The sequence below is a fragment of the Mustela nigripes genome, chromosome 14, assembly GCF_022355385.1.
Source record: "Mustela nigripes isolate SB6536 chromosome 14, MUSNIG.SB6536, whole genome shotgun sequence".
Classification (NCBI taxonomy): Eukaryota; Metazoa; Chordata; class Mammalia; order Carnivora; family Mustelidae; genus Mustela; species Mustela nigripes.
In genome coordinates, this window is record NC_081570.1 from 29,544,562 (window position 1) to 29,563,558 (window position 18,997).

The 18,997-nt window shown below is 41.3% G+C and overlaps 1 protein-coding gene across 1 annotated transcript; it reads right to left on the reverse strand.

Moving 5' to 3' along the window:
* Positions 1 to 2,732: 2,732 nt before the first annotated feature.
* RRAGC (Ras related GTP binding C) lies at positions 2,733 to 18,776 on the reverse strand. The gene is made up of 7 exons (XM_059377338.1): positions 18,427 to 18,776; positions 16,479 to 16,682; positions 15,312 to 15,511; positions 12,685 to 12,799; positions 11,530 to 11,672; positions 8,853 to 9,001; positions 2,733 to 4,284 (listed from the first exon to the last, which is right to left on the reverse strand). Exons 1-7 carry the CDS (start codon positions 18,661 to 18,663, stop codon positions 4,133 to 4,135), a joined length of 1,200 nt encoding a protein of 399 aa, XP_059233321.1. The 5' UTR covers positions 18,664 to 18,776; the 3' UTR covers positions 2,733 to 4,132.
* Positions 18,777 to 18,997: the final 221 nt, after the last annotated feature.

An 18,997-nucleotide genomic window follows, 5' to 3' on the forward strand; every position in this document is an offset into this window, starting at 1 on the left:
ACTGTGAAAATACACAGTCTTTACTCTGTGACACAACCAGGTCACTGAAGGTTGAATTGAAACACTTAGAAAATGTGGGCGCCTGGATAGCTCCGTTGGTTAAGCCGCTGATGCTGGATTTCAGCTCAGGTCCTGATCTCAGGGTCCTGGGATGGAGCCCTGGATATTGGGATTGAACCCTGAGTCAAGCCCTGTGTGGCCTCTGAGCTCAGCAGGGAGTCTGCTTGAGATTCTTTCTTCCTCTCCTTCTGCCCCTCCTGTTCACGCACTCTGTCTCCAATAAATAAAGCTTAAAAAAAAAAAAAAAAAGACACTTGGAAGATGGAATCGTAGTTCCAATACCACGTAAAACATTTCAGTGAAATGTCCTTCGGTGTGTTTATACACGGCTGGAATAGGCATTTCTTAGTGTCACACTGACGCTGAACATGGGATACAAACCAAGGCAGAACGGCTTCTCTACTGCGGTCTTCTCAGAACCTTTAATACTGGACTGAAAACAGTAAATTTCCAAGAGACTACAGAAGGCAATTTCTAAAATTTGACTATGGAATTTTTTCTACAAAACATCTCATAAGCAAACCCCTCCTCCCTACTTAGGGAAGCAAGGTCAAGTGGTGGTTTAAGGATACAAGTTCTAGGGGCACCTGGGTGGCTCAGTGGGTTAAGACTCTGCCTTTGGCTCAGGTCATGATCTCAGGGTCCTGGGATCGAACCCTGCATCGGGCTCCCCGCTCAGCAGAGAGCCTGCTTCTCTCTCTCTCTCTCCCTCTCTCTCTCTCTCTGCCTGCCTCTCTGCCTACTGGTCATCTGTCAAATAAATAAAATCTTAACCAAAAAAAAAAAAAAAAAAAGATACAAATTCTAGAATCAAGCTGCATAGTTTCCAGTTTTAACTCCACCATTCACAATTGAATCTCTATGCCTCGGTTTACCCATCCTCAGAATAGGAATATAATCCCTACAACATAAGGTACTGTTAAGATTATGTGAGGTAATAATATAAACCACCTAAAATAATGCTAGTAGCTGCTACCAATTCACATCTCTTCTGGCTGCTCTTAGATCCACAGGCTCCCCAGCTTTGCAGGAGCAGTTCAGAGAAAATGCTGTTAATGGAAACACACTCCAGCCACGCCAAACTGCCACCCACATTCCTTTTAAAGACTATGTTCCTTCAGGGCCTCTAGGGGGAAAAGGGGAGTGTTACTTTATTAGCTTAGATGGAAAATAGTAACAATATTCACTAATAATCTCTTTTGGATATAATCAGAAAAGCTTTCGGCATTTGCAAACCAAAACAGGCCAAATCCACACACATTGCTTTCCCCAACAACAAAGCTTGTAACTATCTTAATTTTATCTTTAAAATCATTTCTCTGTAAAAGCACAGAGCTCAAAATGTAGAGGTGAAATTAACTCACAAATACCTTCGGCATTCTATATTGGGACTTCACTGTGAGTGTGTTTGTGTGTATATATGTGTGTCTGTGTTGAGACTGGTATGAGTGAATGGGAGAGGAAGTGAAACGGCTGTAATTGCTCATGGCAGCAGATTATAAAGGTTTTATTTAACCGTCTGGCGCAGTGCTCTCCAAGGTAGCCTGGAACCAATGAACAGGCAAACCCCCTTAATAGTTTTAGTAGGATTCTTCCATTTCCGTTAATCCCAAGTTGCTTCCCTCATTCACTTGCTGTACTTCACCACTTTTCAAGTTTTCTCCTACATCACCCCCTGAATTTATAATTGTCCACAGCAATAGGGGAAAGAAAGAATTCTTGGGCACCCATGTGCCATGGTTATATTCATCTTGGGACATTATCTCCATTGAAACAACAGCAGCGTGAGACTGAAGATACAGGCAGGCCTTACCGGGCAGCCACAGCCAGCGCACAGGCCCCACCCGGCACAAGCTACGTCCAGGACTAGGTTGGCCAACATTGATTTACCAGGACAGCACCGGGGCTCACCGGTCGTTCTGGCATCACTATGAATGGCATCCCTTCCACTCTCAACGGTATCCTGGTGAATTTATATGGTCATCCTATCTGTAACTCTAGACAAGCTTCTCTACTCCTCCAGACTTTAGCTTCCCTAAATTTGGAAAAGGATATGGGATTAGATAGTATTTTAAGAGGTTCTATCTTTTAATCTGCTTCTGTGATTTCCATTTCAAAGTTTTAAAATTGAATTCTAAAGTAATCCGATGATGAAAAAAATTGTAAGATCTTTCAACCTCTAAATACCTTCCCTCCCTTCTATGAACTAATGCATACTTTACCCCAATCAATTTAGTTCCCACCTAACTGACATTTAAGGGTCAATAATCATTATCCCAGGAACTGGAAGAACAAACAGGCTGGCACTGGTAGAAATCTTAACATGGTGTCCTACTTAATTCATCTCCTTACCCCTTCCTGGCTTGGCTATAACACATCAGTTACACCAGGCCCTGCATATTCCTCACCACGAGACAGATCTGTTGGTATGAAACACCGCAACCAAAAAACCATTTTCACCTAGGCCTGGACCACCTACCCTAAGCAGAAATGGGCCAGGAGAGATGTCTGGACAGGGGGCATGAAATTCTGCACCGAGACAGAGCTTGAAGTCCTAACACATATAACATGTTAACCATATGAAGCAGCAAAAGAAATGGATAGAATGATAAAGCAAGACAACCCAACGTCCCAACACCCCACCCTCCTCATACTGGAGGCAAATAAAAAACTGATTTTGGAGTAAATACATTTATTGATACCCATTTTATATAGTTCAGTGAAATAATCTATAAATATAAAAGCATTTTCTTTTGGATATCACCATGGTCCATGTAAATACTCAACAGTCAGAATCATCTGCAGGAAGCACTCCAAGTCACACTGTTAGGTTTACAGACCTGAATATACATATTTCATTAAACAGTGGCACTTATGTACTCAAGTGGTCCAGTGGCTTTGGAACATAGGACTACTGGGCATGTCGAGTAAAAATAATGGGTCACTTTAAATCAATGGATAGGGTATCAACCATCAACAAAAAGAAACAATTATGAATTAATATCCTAGGTGAAGAAAGTACCACAGTTGACACTCGGTGTCAGAATACTGGAGACAAAGTCTATTTAATGTCACATGCTGTGGTGCCATGTGCTCTCTCCAACTCCCAGTGGACAGCCCACCAGTGCCTTAGGGTCATTCATGGCCAACGAAACAGCAATCTGTAAAGAATCTAGATAGCTTAGAATAAAAGGTACATAGTGGCTGGTACCACGTCTAAAGAAAAGTGAGCTAAATATTTCAATGACATAATGAGTTTCTCCCCTAAGAGGAGAAGATTGTGGGGAAAACAAATTTTTTAAATTCCCTTCATTACACTGATCATGATCACTTATCTAATGGAGGAGAAAGAACCCAGATATCTGGTACCCAAAACAAGGTACAAACATTTTCTTCTGTTTTAAAAAGTTTCTTCAACACTTCCGAGAGAGTTAACGCAGCAGCCACTGATGAGCCTTGCTCTCGACCTGATGCAGCATAAAACTTTCTCATTTCTTCAGTAACAAATACAGGAATGTCCTTTGCTGCGGTCAGACCATGTGTCTTCTGAGTTAGCAAGCAAATGCATTTAAAACGTCTTAGGGTGTGCAATGTCCAAAACTGAAATCTGAGAGGCAGTGTTAGAACTTAAGCAAGGCAGGATTTTGAGAGACTACTCAAATGAAAACCTAAATGAAGCATATAAAAAATTCAGTTCTTTCTATTATTTCCAACTGGTAATTGACAGCAACATTCTCTGGTAAGGATGGGTAAGTGGTGTTATCTCCAGGTCCAAAATATCCCAACTACTTAAAATAGGACCCCAAAGAGGAGAAAGACACACTGAGTTCTGTGGTCTCTAGAATTCTTTTTTTTTTTTTTTTGCCATTTTTAAAAAAAAAGAAATAGTAGCTTCAGTTGCACACCACTGGTTGAAGGGGTTTTCATCCAAACGAGAAACTCTCCCCCTTGTCTCTAGTGGGGCAGGCACCAGGATTCCCACAAGCGGCAGCTCCCCTGTCCTGTAGCACGTGGCATCTGACCCTGGAGTGAAGAGTAAGCTGGCACAGAGCCCCGACAGCTGGAATTCAGGCTAGATGGCATTTCGCGGCGTGCCATTGTGTGTCAGCGCTTTCAGGCTGGGGGCGCTGGTCTGGTGACCACAGCTCCTGTGAGAAGTCACACCCACCTCAAAAACCTCATGAATAGCTTTCCGGAAACAGTGGAAGTTGTAGTCTATTAAACCTGCAAGAGACAAAAAGAAGATCAGACCCCTTGAATGTCAACTGTGAAATTATCTACTAGGTGACAGAAGAAAATTGGTTATGTATTAAAAAACAAACATCCAACTGAGGAATTTTCTCTGCTAGAAACATGATAAAGCATATACCCCCAACTGTTAACACTGGTTACCACTGGGGCCTGGGAATGAGCTGAGTAAATAAATAAATCCATCAGGGAGGTAAATTTGCCAAGAATATCTACAATAAAATCTGAAGGGAAAGTAAAATACTTTTCAAATTACCAAGCTTTTTTCCTTTCGTAAGTCTTTCGGGCAGCCCGTGAAGAGCTGAAGGAACAGCAGGAGCAGGAGTTTGGCACCCCGCCCAGGGGAGTCTGGAGGTAGCAGAGAGGCCCACCAGCGAGAGCCTCAGGCAGCCTACACCTGCTCTCTCCAGGCAATGCAGCTCCTTCGATGTTTCATGAACTGGCTTCCAAATAAGATTTTGGTCAAACAGTTCTGTTTTGTTATAGAAATAGCCAGTTGCCAGCCAACCAAAAATCTACTTTTCTCCCTTCTTCTGTAGTAATGGAAACCCAATTTCTTTTTTTTTTTTTTAATATTTTATTTATTTACTGGACAGAGAGAGAGAGAGAGATCACAAGTAGGCAGAGAGGCAGGCAGAGAGAGAGAGGAAGGGAAGGCAGAGACTTAACCACTGAGCCACCCAGGCGTCCCGGAAACCCAATTTCTGATGAGCGCAATGATACTCAGCTAAAACATTGTACTTCCCAACCTTCCTTGTAACTATGTACAGCTACAGGACCAATTCTGGCCACTGGGATAGGTGGAAGCACGTGGGACCTCTGCGAAATTTCCTTAAAAGCAAAAGGATGTATTCTTTCCCCAGCCTTGTTCCTCCTTACTGTCTGGAACATGAAGCCATTCTGGACCACGAGGTCTGCCTTAAGAACAGACACCAATTAGAAGAATGGCAGATCAGAAAGAGAAGCATAAATGCCCTTGAGAGTACTAGAACATGAAGACAACCACACACACACACAAAAAAAAACAGATCAAAACAATATGGTGTCAAAATGACTAAAAATCAAAAGGGACGCCTGGGTGGCTCAGTTGGTTAAGCAGCTGCCTTTGGCTCAGGTCATGATCCCAGTGTCCTGGGATCGAGTCCCACATTGGGCTCCTTGCTCTGCAGGGAGCCTGCTTCTCCCTCTGACTCTGCCTTCCACTCTGTCTGCCTGTGCTTGCTCTCGCTTGCTCTCTCTCTCTCTGATAAATAAATAAATAAATAAATAAATAAATAAATAAATAAATATAAATAAATAAATTAAAAAAAATAAATAAAAATGTCACAGAAGTCTATAGGAAGGAGAGGCCAGTGCAGAGCAAAGGCAGCCTTTGGGGATATAGGCAAGGTTTAATTAGGCCGGAAAGCAAACAATATCACAAAAAAGAACAGCAGGGAGCTGGCAATGAGAACACAGCACAGGTAAAGACAGGAAAGAAACTGGAGTGACTGGAGATAGGGGCAGAGAATTCTCGCTGGGAATCAAGTCTGACTAAGGAGATTAGAGTCAAATTCCGGAGGTCCTTCAGACTCAGGAAGAAAAAAAAGCTATAAAAGTTTTGGTAAGGGGGCACCTGGGTGGCTCAGTGGGTTATGCATCTGCTTTAGGCTCAGGTCATGATCCCAGGGTTCTGGGATCAAGCACCATGTTGGGCTCTCTCTTCTCAGCAGGCAGCCTGCTTCTCCTTCTCCCTCACTATTCCCCCTGCTTGTGCTCTCTGTCTCTGCCAAATAAATAAGTAAATAAAATCTTTTAAAAAAAAAACCTTTGGTAAGTTCAACTACATTAAAAATGACTTCTGTGAAATTGGTAAAATAAAACTGACCACCAGGGAAACCCAAACACTAGCCAGAGATCTGACGATATTACAAAATCATTGTTCATTTTTTTATTATTGGCATCGTTATGTTTTAAGAAAGAATGCTATCTTGTGAGACACGTGCTGAAATCTGTAGAGACAAAATTATTTGATCACATCAGAGATTTGTTTTAGAATAACCCAGCAGAGAAAGAGGTACAGAAAGAAGAAAGATTGGCTATGATTTTTATAATTATCCAATCTGGGAGATAAAAGGGGTTCATTCTGTTATCTTCTCTACTTTTTTATGTCTGACAGTAAAAAATAATAACTTTGCTGGTAGGATAAACAAAACACGAGACTGACCATACGCTGGGAACTGCTGATGTAGGACGATGGCTATATGGGCACTCACTGTGTTGCTCTACCTTTGTATATATTCGAAAACTGTTTTGTTTTTAACTTTTTTTATTTTTAGATTTTTATTTATTTACCTTTAAGAGAGTGAGAGAGAGAGCACAGAGGGAGCGGGAGAAGCAGACTCCCTGCTGAGCAGAGAGCCCGACAAGGGGGTCCATCCCAGGACCCTGAGATCGTGACCCAAGCCAAAGGCAGATGTTTAATGGACTGAGCCACCCCAGTGCCCGTTTTTAACTTTTAAGACTAGAATGGAGAAAAATAACTAAGAAGCACAAAAAGAATAAAAGTATATGAACAGGTAAATTACCAAAGAACAATCTTGAACTGGCATAAAAGGTACCTGCCACAAGGAAAACGCCTGTTCTAACTAGTGATTAAAGAAGTAAAAATTAGAACCAAATGAGATACCATATTACACCTACCAGACCAACAAGCATTATCAAGGACATGAAGTGACAAGAACTCCCACACAGTGCTACTGGGGCCGAAAATGGGAAAGCCAGATTGGAGAGCAATGTTTAATAAGGCTGAAGATGTATGAACACATCTCTATAAATTCCACTACTAAACATATTCTAAGAGAAACTCTGCACATGTGCGAAGGCAAACATGTTCATTTGCTGCATCTGAGTATTTGCTGCAAAGCTCTCTGTGATTTTAAAAATAACCTAAATGTCCAGCAGAAAGAAAATAAATTGTGGTATATTCGATCCACATAATATGGTGTAGAATTAAAATGAACGAACTAAAGCTACATGTTAACAACACAAATAAATCTTAAAAAAAGACCTTAAGTGAGGAGAGCGAGTTGCAGAAGACTGCTTACATTTTTACAGCGTTTACACAGAGATACACAATACAAAACTCTATATTGGTTAAGGAAGATATGAAGTAAAATACATCATACATGGGAAAATTAGATACTACATTCAACACAGCACCAAAAAAGACTTCCAGTGCGACACATACATGAATGACAACCATGTCTCTGCCGTGTTTTAGTTCTGAAGCTCAAAGGTGAGTACGCACATCCTTGTTTATCCAAAAATTTTGTGTACTGGATATAGTTCATTAATATTAACATTAGTGAAATATTAAACCGTACAACATTAAATTTAAAAAAGCAGACCGCAGAGCAGGCACTTGTAGCACTGAACAACAGAGAGCTGTGTGAGATTCCTGAGTATTTAAATAATATGATGAAAGCAACTTTCTGAAAGCTAATAAAAGACAATACATACAGCAGCCCCTCAAAACATGTGCTGAGAGCGTCACCTCAAGCGGGACATTAGTGCCCAACCACGGGCCTGCAGGGATGAGGGCCCGGACGGACAGTGGGAGCGGAAAGGAAAGCCACGAAAGAAGATTTGGTGAAGCATCAACGTAAACAATACAGGAAAAGAATGGGAAAAGGGGAACACAGAATGCCTTCTGGAAATGACCTGCAACGGCCCCTTCACAGTGCCACCACAATCACCTGACTACAAGGTACCCAAGCTTGGACGCCAGGCGATGTTGTAACAGGTACCACCACCAGGGTAGCCAAGAGGATCAGGAAACAGAGGGGGAACAGTCGTCAGTTCTGACACCACGTACATGATGATAATCAAATATTTAAGAGAAAATGTCTTACTAACAGCTCCAAACATGGGACTGGAATATGGGCCCAAGTCACAACTGGGGAGGTCAATTTTTCAATCAACCACAGAGAGAATATTAAGTGACCATGGCTTGGAAGAGCTGAGCAGGAGAGTAAGTGAAGAAGCAAGCATAAAGACGTGGCTCTGAAAAACACTCCGAACTGAGAAAAACAAAAGAAACCGAAGAGATCAGAGAAACAAATACATGAAATAACTTGGAGAGCTCAGCTTTAGGGAAGCAAAGGGAGAAGGAAACGTCAAGCAAAGAGAGACTGGCCGGGTCACATGCTGGGGAAGGCTGAAGAGGCTACAGAATGCGGAAAGGCCGCTGCATGTAGCAAGAACGTGAGCTGGCAACATGCCCAAGAATCGTCTCTGTAAGCAGGTGTGGGTAGAAGCCCAACCGCAGGCGTTTAGACATGTATTAAAAGACTCAAAATAAGAAAGTTTGGAATTAAATACCTACCTTAACATAAAAGATCAAAAGAAGGACAAAGTGTGGACTATATATGAAAAGGAAGGGACAAGAGCAGTTTGAGCTGATAAGTATTTAACACTGCAATATTAGTTTATCTGATTTTCAAGAACCTAATACATTTTTACAAAGAATTTAATATAAAAACAGCCTTTTAAAATGCCATTACCTTTTCGTTCAAAACTTTCTTCCCTAAGAATGCAGACCAGTGCCAAAAATTTAGTCACTTCCTTTAAGTAAAGGACAGTCGTATTATTCAGCTTGATAATTGCCATAGATTCTTTGTCGTAAGCACTTCCACTTCCATCTTCCTTTAACCTGTTTTAAAAGAAAGTATTCATTACAGGTTTCCCAATGAGGTATTCTGTCACATTTAATTTGCACAATGACAACTCTTTCCACTCAGTTTCCAAAGTGTCTTTAAGAAAAAATAATGGGGGGACGCCTGGGTGGCTCAGTTGGTTAAGCAGCTGCCTTCGGCTCAGGTCATGATCAATCCTGGGATTGAGCCCCACATCGGGCTCCTTGCTCGGCAGGGAGCCTGCTTCTCCCTCTGCCTCTGCCTGCCTCTCTGTCTGTCTGTGCTCGCTCACTCTCTCTCCCTCTGTCCCTGACAAATAAATAAATAAAATCTTAAAAAAAAAAAAAAAAAAATACTGGGGGCACCTGGATGGCTCAGTGGGTTAAAACCTCTGCCTTCAGCTCAGGTCATGATCTCAGGGTCCTGGAATCAAGTCCCACTTTGGGCTCTCGGCTCAGCAGGGAGCCTGCTTGCCCCCTGCCCTCTCTGCCTACTTGTGATCTCTGTCTGTCAAATAAATAAATAAATAATCTTTAAGTGGGGGGACAGAAAAAATACTGGCTTAAATATATGGCAACAGAAGTTCTCATTTAAGAAATAAGGTTCCCAGGGATGCCTGGGTGGCTCAGTTGGTTGGACGACTGCCTTCCGCTCAGGTCGTGATCCCAGAGTCCCGGCATCGAGTCCTGCATCAGGCTCCCAGCTCCATGGGGAGTCTGCTTCTCTCTCTGACCTTCTCCTCGCACATGCTCCTGTCTCCTCTCAAATAAATAAATAAAATCTTTAAAAAAAAAAAAAAAAAGAAAGAAGGTTCCCGGGGTGCCTGGAACTCAGTTGGTTAGGAGTGTGATGCTTGATCTAAGCTCAGGGCTTGATCTCAGAATCATGAGTTCAAGGCCAACATTGGGCTCTACAGTGAAGCCTACTTTTAAAAAACAAAAAAAGAAAGAAATAGGGTTCCCAGACGAGGATGCAGTATTCTATACATGCACGCCTTCATCTTGTTTACCCAGGATACAGGGAACACAGGTTTCAAACCTTCCCTCACCTTAATCTGTACTGACAGAGTATACAAATAAAAAAGGACCTAATGTAAGAAAAATGCCATTAGTGAAAAAGGAGTTAAGTATATAAACTAAAATTAATACAGTCTATCAAAGATATTGTGGAATCCTGATGCTTACAAAGTGAGCCTTCAGGGTCTGAAAGCTATTGTTTTTACTAGAATTGTCAGAATTATAGGTAGTTCTCCTTCAAAAGATGTAAATCAAGAGCTGAGTAAGAAGCAAATATAATAAAATACGCCATACTGCCAGCACGGACTGTGTTACGAATGAGATAATGGATACTTTTTCTTCTCTTTTATAATGTAGCATATAACACAAAATGTATTATACAATGTACCTTACACTGAAAAAAATCTTGCAGCTAATTTTGATTTTTAAATTATAAAAAAGCAGTTATGAAATTTTGATTTCTTTTAAAGAAAAAACAAGTGTTCTATTCATCCATTTTTAAAATGAGGAATGGGAACATGAAGCTGTACTGAGTAATATAACAAAAAAAAAAATTAACATTTTCATTACGGAAAAAGAGCAAAGGAGAGCATGTAACCACAAAAGTGAGAACCAAATAGAAGACAGAAACAGACAGGTAAAGAACATGTGAGAGAAATGCATTCTCCTACTGAGTCAGCTGGAGAAAGACACCATCATATCAGGCTGAGAGACCAAGGAGAAGGGCAAGAACAGAGAGATGAAAGAAGAGTTCAGACCAGGTGGAAAAGGGAACAGATAAAGGACACAGAAAGCAAAGGTCATGTTAGAGCATCAGAAAGTGCCTTGGGAGTGCTGATGTTAACACACTGGGGGGATTAGGGCTATTAGAAGCAACAGAGGTTGTTGGCTTTTGAAATACCAGTAATTCTCCAAAGTTTTCATTTGTCCTCTGGACTATTCCACAAAATCACACCTTTGCTGGCATTTATAAATCTCTGTATGAAGCTTGGTGAATTTACATAAAGAAAGAGTTTACATTTTAGAAATTTATTTTGGAAACTCACGTATGGGTCAAATTTTTCTATGTTTAAGTCCTTCTGACACCCAAAATTCCGATTTCCTTGTCTCTTGGCTCTCTGAAAGATTAGGATCCCTCATTTCCATAAAGCCTGAAGTTAAATTAGGAACCAGTACTTACTCTGTTATTCAAAATACATTGATCTACTTTTTTGATCTAGCAGAGTCCCTAAGGGAAAAGACATAGTGCAAGCCCCCCAAATAATGGTAGGAGAAACTTTCAGTGATAATTAAATCTGGCGCTAGCAGTTTTCCGACTGCTCTTACCCATCCTCTGAAGCAGTATAACCTAGCAGTCCATCTACAGGGAAATCAAGCTCCAAGTGGAAGCACTATGGTCAGAACAATTCCACTCTCTACAGTACCTGCTAGAGGCCTCAAAAATTAATCCCTCTGACAAACTGAACTGGTAGTCTTCAATATGTCTGATATCGTGCAAATACACACACACACACATATACATAACTTACCCATATATACAAGACACATCAATTACGACATCAATCATGTCACAACAAAGTTCATAAGATTGCATATCCACAGGAGAACTGTCTGTTGCAATGTAGATTTTGCTGACAACGTCGAAGAGGAAAGCTTTTTCAATACCTGAATTCTAGGAAAAACAAAATTGGAGAAGTATTCAGTTTCAAGAATCAAAATTTGTAATTTAAGATCCTGAAATTATGGATTAATACACAAAGACAATTTAATTGTATAACTCAGTACCAAAGAATCAAACAGTATGTGGTTGAGAGACACTTCTGTTATCCAAAGAATAAAAGTGGAATCATGTGTCTGCTCTGATTTACTGATTGACTTAATTGCATTAAATTTGATTTTTCTTCCTCCTCAAATTAAATGAATTACTTGGTAAGACACCATCAGAAAAGTTAACAACAACAAAAAAATTCCTCCAAAAATCAAGCCATGCTACATTTTCAATAATCCTTGTCACAATAATCAACCTCTGATTTAAATGACCTTGCCACCAGAAAGGCATTCTGTGGCAACTAGCAAAACATAAAAGAATTAGTCTGATGTCAACATCTAGCATAACCCAAAAGCCCAAAAGAAATGGGGACCCCTACACCCTGAGCTCTTGAAAGTAATGTCTAGAAAATATAATAGTTGAATGTTATATTTATTGAAGGAATATCCTCTTTTATTAAGCTGAATCCTCAAAATAAGAAAAGTGAAATATGATACTAAGATTATAGTTAGCAAGGAAAGGAAAAGATCAATTTTTCAATGTGACCTCCTATAAAGCAGAGATTAAGCAGGAGTCAAATTCCCAAAACCCAGATTTTTCCAGTTACTATTCTCCATTCAGGAAACAGATGTCATGAAGATTTTTCCTTTTTATCATGGAGGTTTTTATTAATTAAGAAAGTACGAAGAAATTTTTCACTTCATTTTAAGATCAGAAGGGTGAGCACTAAGGAAAGAACTCAGAAAATAACTCAGGCCATTTTTAAAGTATTCTTATGATTTATTTTACGTGTTAAGTGCGTCATTAGCCTTTCGGCCTGATTCAGACTAAGGCAAGACATTTTTTTGGAGAATTTGATAACACAAATATATTCAAGAAAATGGAATCAGAAACTACAGTGAATTAGCTCACTTACTGATATAAAGATATTTAATAGGTTTTCCAAGGTCGGCAGTTGTGGGATGAGTTTCTGTACCACCTTACTAAAGGCTTCAAATATTGAATGGTCATAGATACTAGTCAAATAAAAGCTGAAAAACACAACACAATTTGATTAATTTGAAACATATCTTAAGTTCAGTGACAATTATACAATATAAAATTTTATGTTGCTTAACATTTGATTTCACTAAGTTCAAATAAAGCCTTTTTACCTCGCCTGTCATCCCCACTGTTCAAGAAAACAAATGCAGCTCCCCAACCTGGCTTGTAACCATCCATCTCTTTACAGCATTTACAAAACAGGGCAATTTCCTAGTACCCAGGAAAGCATTTTCAGATGCAGGAACCTGAATATTCACCTAAGTCTTTGCAACCTGATCCAAACAACCTGGTTTCTTAAGCCCGTAACTGACAAAGACCAAGAGGGAGCATAAAGAGGGGTGACACATATTCAGTAAGAATGTAATTCAGGTTTCTACGAAAATGCCATCTCTTCAGAAAGCTCTTTCTTGACCTTCCTACCTAAAACAGCAGCCCTTTTCCCTAATTTCTCCTCATAACACTGATAAGTACCTAAAATTACACTATATGTTTATTTGTAAGTGCTTTTGAGCTGTCTCATTCATCAGAATGTAAAATCCATGAGGACAGAGACTTCGGTGGTCTTGCTCATAGCTACAACCCCACTGACCTGAACAGTGCTCATAAATATTTGTTCAATAAACAAATGAACACAGCTGATGCTCAGAATTTATGCAAATGACATAATTAGAAGAACAGGAGCCGGGGCCCTATTAAGCATAGGAATGGAACAGGAATCTGCCTAAAAAGACATAGAGTGGAGAAGCAACAGCCATAGATTTAACAAAACACATACGAAAAAGAGAGACCTTTCACATTTTAATACAATTTTACATGCTATTTTTAGCTCAGAGAGTATACTCATCATGTAGTTGTTCTACTTATTTATTTGTAAGTACGTATTACAAAGTCAGAAACACAGAACTGTAGCTATGACACTTGGCAGGCAATTTAAAAACACTCTCAGGACGCAGACCTAGGAACCTAACCCTATACAAGATGCGGCTCGACTCTAGATGTTCAAGCAACAAAACAAGTGAGGCCAAGATGACCCCTCTCCTAAAGGCATCAGGGACAAGCACTAGGAACAACGGAGTATTTTATTGTTTCCTTTAGGCAAAAAGGTTAGCAATGTGGGAAGGTCCTTCAGACACTCTGAAGCTTGGAAGTAGATGGGGACATGGAAAACCCTACAAGACAAAGGGCATTTTAGTAAACAGGATTTCTGGGAACCAGAAATCGAACAGAGCCTAATCCACAGGCATGCTAGTAATTAATAAAAGCTCGATGCAAAGATTCTTCAGAGGTTAACAAGACCTAGAGTCCTATAAGAAACTAGAAAAAGGGATGGCATGTAGCTCTGCAGTGGGACGCCCCAAAAAGGAACAAGGAAGGGGATTAGGAGAATTCCCATATGCCTTAGGGAACACAGGACAATCATGGCCTAAAATCCATTGTTAAGTGTAGATTCCCAAAAAGTGAGACTGAGGAATTTCACAGGGAGGCACTTTCACTTTCTCTTACAAATATTGCTAAATTTTTTTTAAAGCATGAATTACTGATAAAGATTTTAAAATTTCAATCCAAACTACAGATTAATGACACTTTTTCTACATGACTTCCCAGAATAACTGAAAGTCCCTGGCACCTGAGGCCCTAGGGAATATTAGGGGTAGGGATGTGGGGTGGCTTGAGCTTTTAAGGAAGTCACTGTAACAGACCAGGGATAAGGAAATAGCTACATGTGTGTCTCTCCCCTGCTTCCCCTTTAAGCTGGTTATATCAAGAGAACATTTTCTTGGGTACTTTTTATTACTCATATCTACCTATACCACCAAAAAAATACAAAACATAGAAAATATTCCTCACACACTTCCAGAACACAAGCACATAAATCATCAATCCTATCTAGTACTTGTTCTTTAATGATACTTTCTTCATAGTATTTAGTTATGAATCCGCAGTTCTTTAAACCTAACAGGAACCCTAAACAGATTTATAGAACAAATTCACCTAACTCAAACTTCAGAAATTATAAAAGCATAAACTGTTTTTAAAAACATACACAAGGTACATCAAAGTCCAGACTCGAACATGTGCCTCTTTAAAATGCTCTTCCTACTGAAAAAAAAAATTACTGTGAAGACTCCAGCTAGAGTTCTACAACAACTGTGACAGAGTCCTTGAACTGAAGCAAAATGAAAATAAATAAATGATGAAATCAAGAGAAGGGAGTCCCAAAATAGATTTATGCCATGAGGAAAGAGGCTGATTCCAGTCTCCTGAGATGAATTTTTAAAAGCACCAATGAAAACCCTTCACATGACTTCAATCTCCAGGAAAGTAACTTCTCAAATACCATCAGGCTCCCAAAACTGAATTCAACAAAGAAGAGATTAAGAATATTACAGATTTGGGAAGGGCATACCAGTAACAGAAAGCCACGTGTTTGTAATGACAGAGATGGGAATACATTTAAACATTTTTCAGGGCTCTCATATCAAACACACATGTTGTTACCTAAGGTGGAGTTTTTCTAGCCCAGCATCTGCAAGGTCATCATTGGCCCTTTGATGAATGTCCCTCTGTGTTTCTATTTTGTGATCATCAGACAGACCATCAACTTTGTGAATAAAAACCTCAAAATTCATGTCTGGGTTAACTTTGTAGGCTTTAGAAACAGTAATGTGAAGTCTTGTTAAAGCCTCCATGTAGTCATCCTGTAAGTCAGAACAAAATATTTTTTAAAAAGAAATCTGGTAAAAGTCAGTAACGAATTAAGAAAGCCTCAAACCACCTCTTTCCCCAACCACAGAAAATATATTACACTAATTATTCACAAATACTCCAAACATTCAAATACATTAACCTCATCTCTCTAAATCTTTAATCTCTCCAGATAAAAAAATTCATTTACCAAGTTAATGCTTATAATTTTTATATTGCTAATATAAGAAAAGGAAAAAGGAAATGGACACTTCTTCCCAATAGAATTTTTTAAAAGTAATCCCAGCTCTGCCATTTATTAGATGTGTGACTTTAAGCAGGTTGCTTAAACTTGTGATCTCAGTTTACTCATCCATCAAATTGGAATTACCATACCTACCTCACAGTATTGTAAAGAATAAATTAAATTGGATCATGTATGTGAAAGCCTCCATTACAGAGCCTCCCAATCAGAAAGCACTCTTTACCAATGCTTAAGCTTCTTAAGGTCAAGGACATGTCCCATTCATCTCAGGGCTTGTCACAAGCTAGGCCCTCAATAAACGCTTGTTGAGTCAAACTCAATTTGGACAACCAAGAAAACTATTCACTTTAATGTTTACTGACTCAGTTCTCCTATTCCTCATTAGATTATGGGCACTGAAAGGATCTTTCCAGTGAGTGACATCACTATTGTAATAGTTAATGAAGTATGGCAATATCCACTATTAACAAACAAAAGTGGAAAACTGCTCATTAACTAGAACTCAAAAGAAAAAAAGCCACTATCTCCTAATCATCTCATATTCTGCACCGCACAACGGCATGCCTGCACACCTCTGAAGCTCCATCTCCCATACTGCTAGGAAACCTACCAGCAAAGAAATAAGCTGCAAGAAGCACATGATAAAGAAAACACCTTTCCTTTGTGTCTGCATCTTTTGACAGGAGAGAAAAAGAAATAAACATTATTCTTACTACCTGTGCATCAATGACATATATCAATGCTCCTGTTCCTCTGAAGATCATCTCGTAGTCAAAAGTTGGGTCAAAAAAGTCCATTTGTCCAGGAAAATCCCATATCTGGAAATTCACAAAGGAGCTATTGGAAATGTCATCTTTATAAATCTTGTTGGTACTTTCCAAAAAGAGAGTCTCGTTGGGTGACATTTTATGAAACACCACCTGTTAAAACAAAGAAGATAATTTTATGACTATTCAACTTTGTACTTAAAGTTCAAAATTCGACCCTGAATTAACATATAAAGGATATGATCCTATAGCAAGAATTTTAAAAGAGATAAAAAGTGAATGGTGTATCATCAGTATTCACTATCCTTTTACTTCTGAGAAATGAGAAGGCACCAAATTACTTTCCACAAACCTATTCTGGAGCTGAAACTTTTCTGCTATTTTCTCTGCACATAGTAAATCCTAGTAGCAGCCCTGTCTTTCATTGTCAATTCATTTTATTTTCTGCTAAACTGTATTAATTCTCCCAAAACCTACTTTAATATCGTAAAAGCTTAGAGCTAAAGTTTTAGAATTTTTGTTCACTGAAAACTTACCGAAATGCCTCTATCAGGCTCTGAGAATTACAAAGGTAACTGCCTAGACTCTGCCTTCACTGAATTTGCAGTCTTGTGGAAGAAATAAAAGACAGTGATTATACCAAGTAGAAAATGATTGGGGGGTGGGGGAGTCAGGAGAGGAGTTGACAGGGAAATGACTGCTCCCATGAGAAAAGAAATGGTAAAAGTAACAGTTAAGAATCAGGATAATCACAATCCATACAACTCTAACATAAAGCTAATTTGTCTCTCACTCTTACTTTCTAGAAAAGGAAACTGGGTAGTTACTACCAAAGTTTAGTCAATGAGTAACAAGCGAGAAGAATTAAATTCAGTTTGCTAAAACCCTACCATGAATTTACTCAAAATTTGCTGTAGAGGTGAGAAAAAAAAAAAAAACAGCAATCCAGTAAATTCAGAAGTTAATAAAACACAGTAATCCAGTTAACTTCATTAGAAGGCTACTTTTCAAAACCATCATGTTTACAAAATATCACACAGATTTATTTTAGATAGACCTCTGCAACGGAATGGAAAGGGCAACAGACCAGGTATCTGGCGTCTTATTACCAGCTCACTTGTGTGTGAGGTGGGTGGCTAATGGAGGACGCCAACCTTGCCTCGGTTTCCCCCTTACTAAAAAAGGTCTAGCCCTCCCTTCGTTCCTGACAGACCCGAAGTGAAAGCAAATGGCCTGACAAAGATCTGCAAATATTCTCGAGGTCTCAGAAAATTTTTGCATCTGCACACATAACAGGAGGGACTATAACCAGCAATTACACTCGCCCGGCCCCAAATACTAAAACTGGTGGAGTAACAGCTCCCCAATCCCCAGCGATGTTAAATTCTCCTTCGTAGTAGGAAGCATTAAAACGGCCAGCGACTTAGTCACAGCTCTTCCTGATGCTGCTCCCTGGGACTCACCTGGGAAGCCCCGCAAACTCAGGTCACCTGAAGTGAGAGGAATACACAAAATCGGGGCAGGGGAGGGAGTCGGACAAGTTCTCCAAGTTGGAACTACAGAGTACGTCTCAGTTTCGGAAAGGAGTCTGGGGCTGGGTCCCAGGGGGCGGAGGTCCCGGGCGGTGCCACCAGCACCTGCCTCCCTCCAGCCAGTCTCGCCTTCGGGGACCCACCTGGCCTCGGCTGACTTGGGCGTGGACTCCGAGTCGGGGTCCTCCCCCGGGCCACGCCTCTGGCCTCACTCCCCAGAGGACAGAAAAAGCGCGGTGGGACAGCCGGGACAGCCAGCCCCGGCCGCCGCCCTCCTCTGGCCCCCCGCCTCAACGCGCCCGGCGGCCACCCAAGCCCCTAGGAGGGGGAGGAGGCGCCGGGGGATCCGGCGCGGTCGCACTCACCTTCTGGATGGAGGACTTGCCGCTGCGCCGGAGCCCCATGAGCAGAATCCTCGGCTTGGAGCTGTCAGCGCCCCCAGGGCCACAGCCTCCGCCGGCCCCCGCCCCAACCCCGCCGCCCGCTGCTGCCGCCTCCTCTTCCTCCTCCTCCACGCCGTAGCCGAAGTCCTTCGGAAAGGAATCCGCCGCGCCGTAACTGCCGGCCAGGGGCGTCTCCTCCGCCCCGTACTGCAGGGACATGGTGCTGGAGCCGCCGCCGCCCGCGCCCTGACAGGCCAGGCCAGGCCAAGCCAGGCCGCCGCCTCCCTAGTCCGCCGCCGCCGCCGCCCCCGGCAGCCGCCACCGCCGCGCGGCCCGCCCCCTAGAGCCAGACTCTCATAGGCTCCGCGCCGAGACCCAGCCTCTCATTGGCCGCCCGAGCTGCCACTCGGGAGCAGCAGGGTAGGTGGTGCCCGTCACGTGCCCGGAATCACCTGACTTGGAGCCGCGGAGGGGGGAGGAGGAGTCACGAGGAGGGTGCCCCGGCCGGCCGAGCCCTCTGCCCTCCGCCCTACCGAGCGCCTCGGTCCTGCCC

Excerpts from the sequence above, each read along its gene's own strand:
- RRAGC (XM_059377338.1), bottom strand. The coding sequence starts at position 18,663 with ATGTCCCTGCAGTACGGGGCGGAGGAGACGCCCCTGGCCGGCAGTTAC. Across the intron at positions 15,512-16,478 it reads TATATGTCATTGATGCACAG|GATGACTACATGGAGGCTTT; the intron begins GTAGTAAGAATA and ends TCTGACTTACAG. Across the intron at positions 11,673-12,684 it reads TATTAAATATCTTTATATCA|AATTCAGGTATTGAAAAAGC; the intron begins GTAAGTGAGCTA and ends TGTTTTTCCTAG.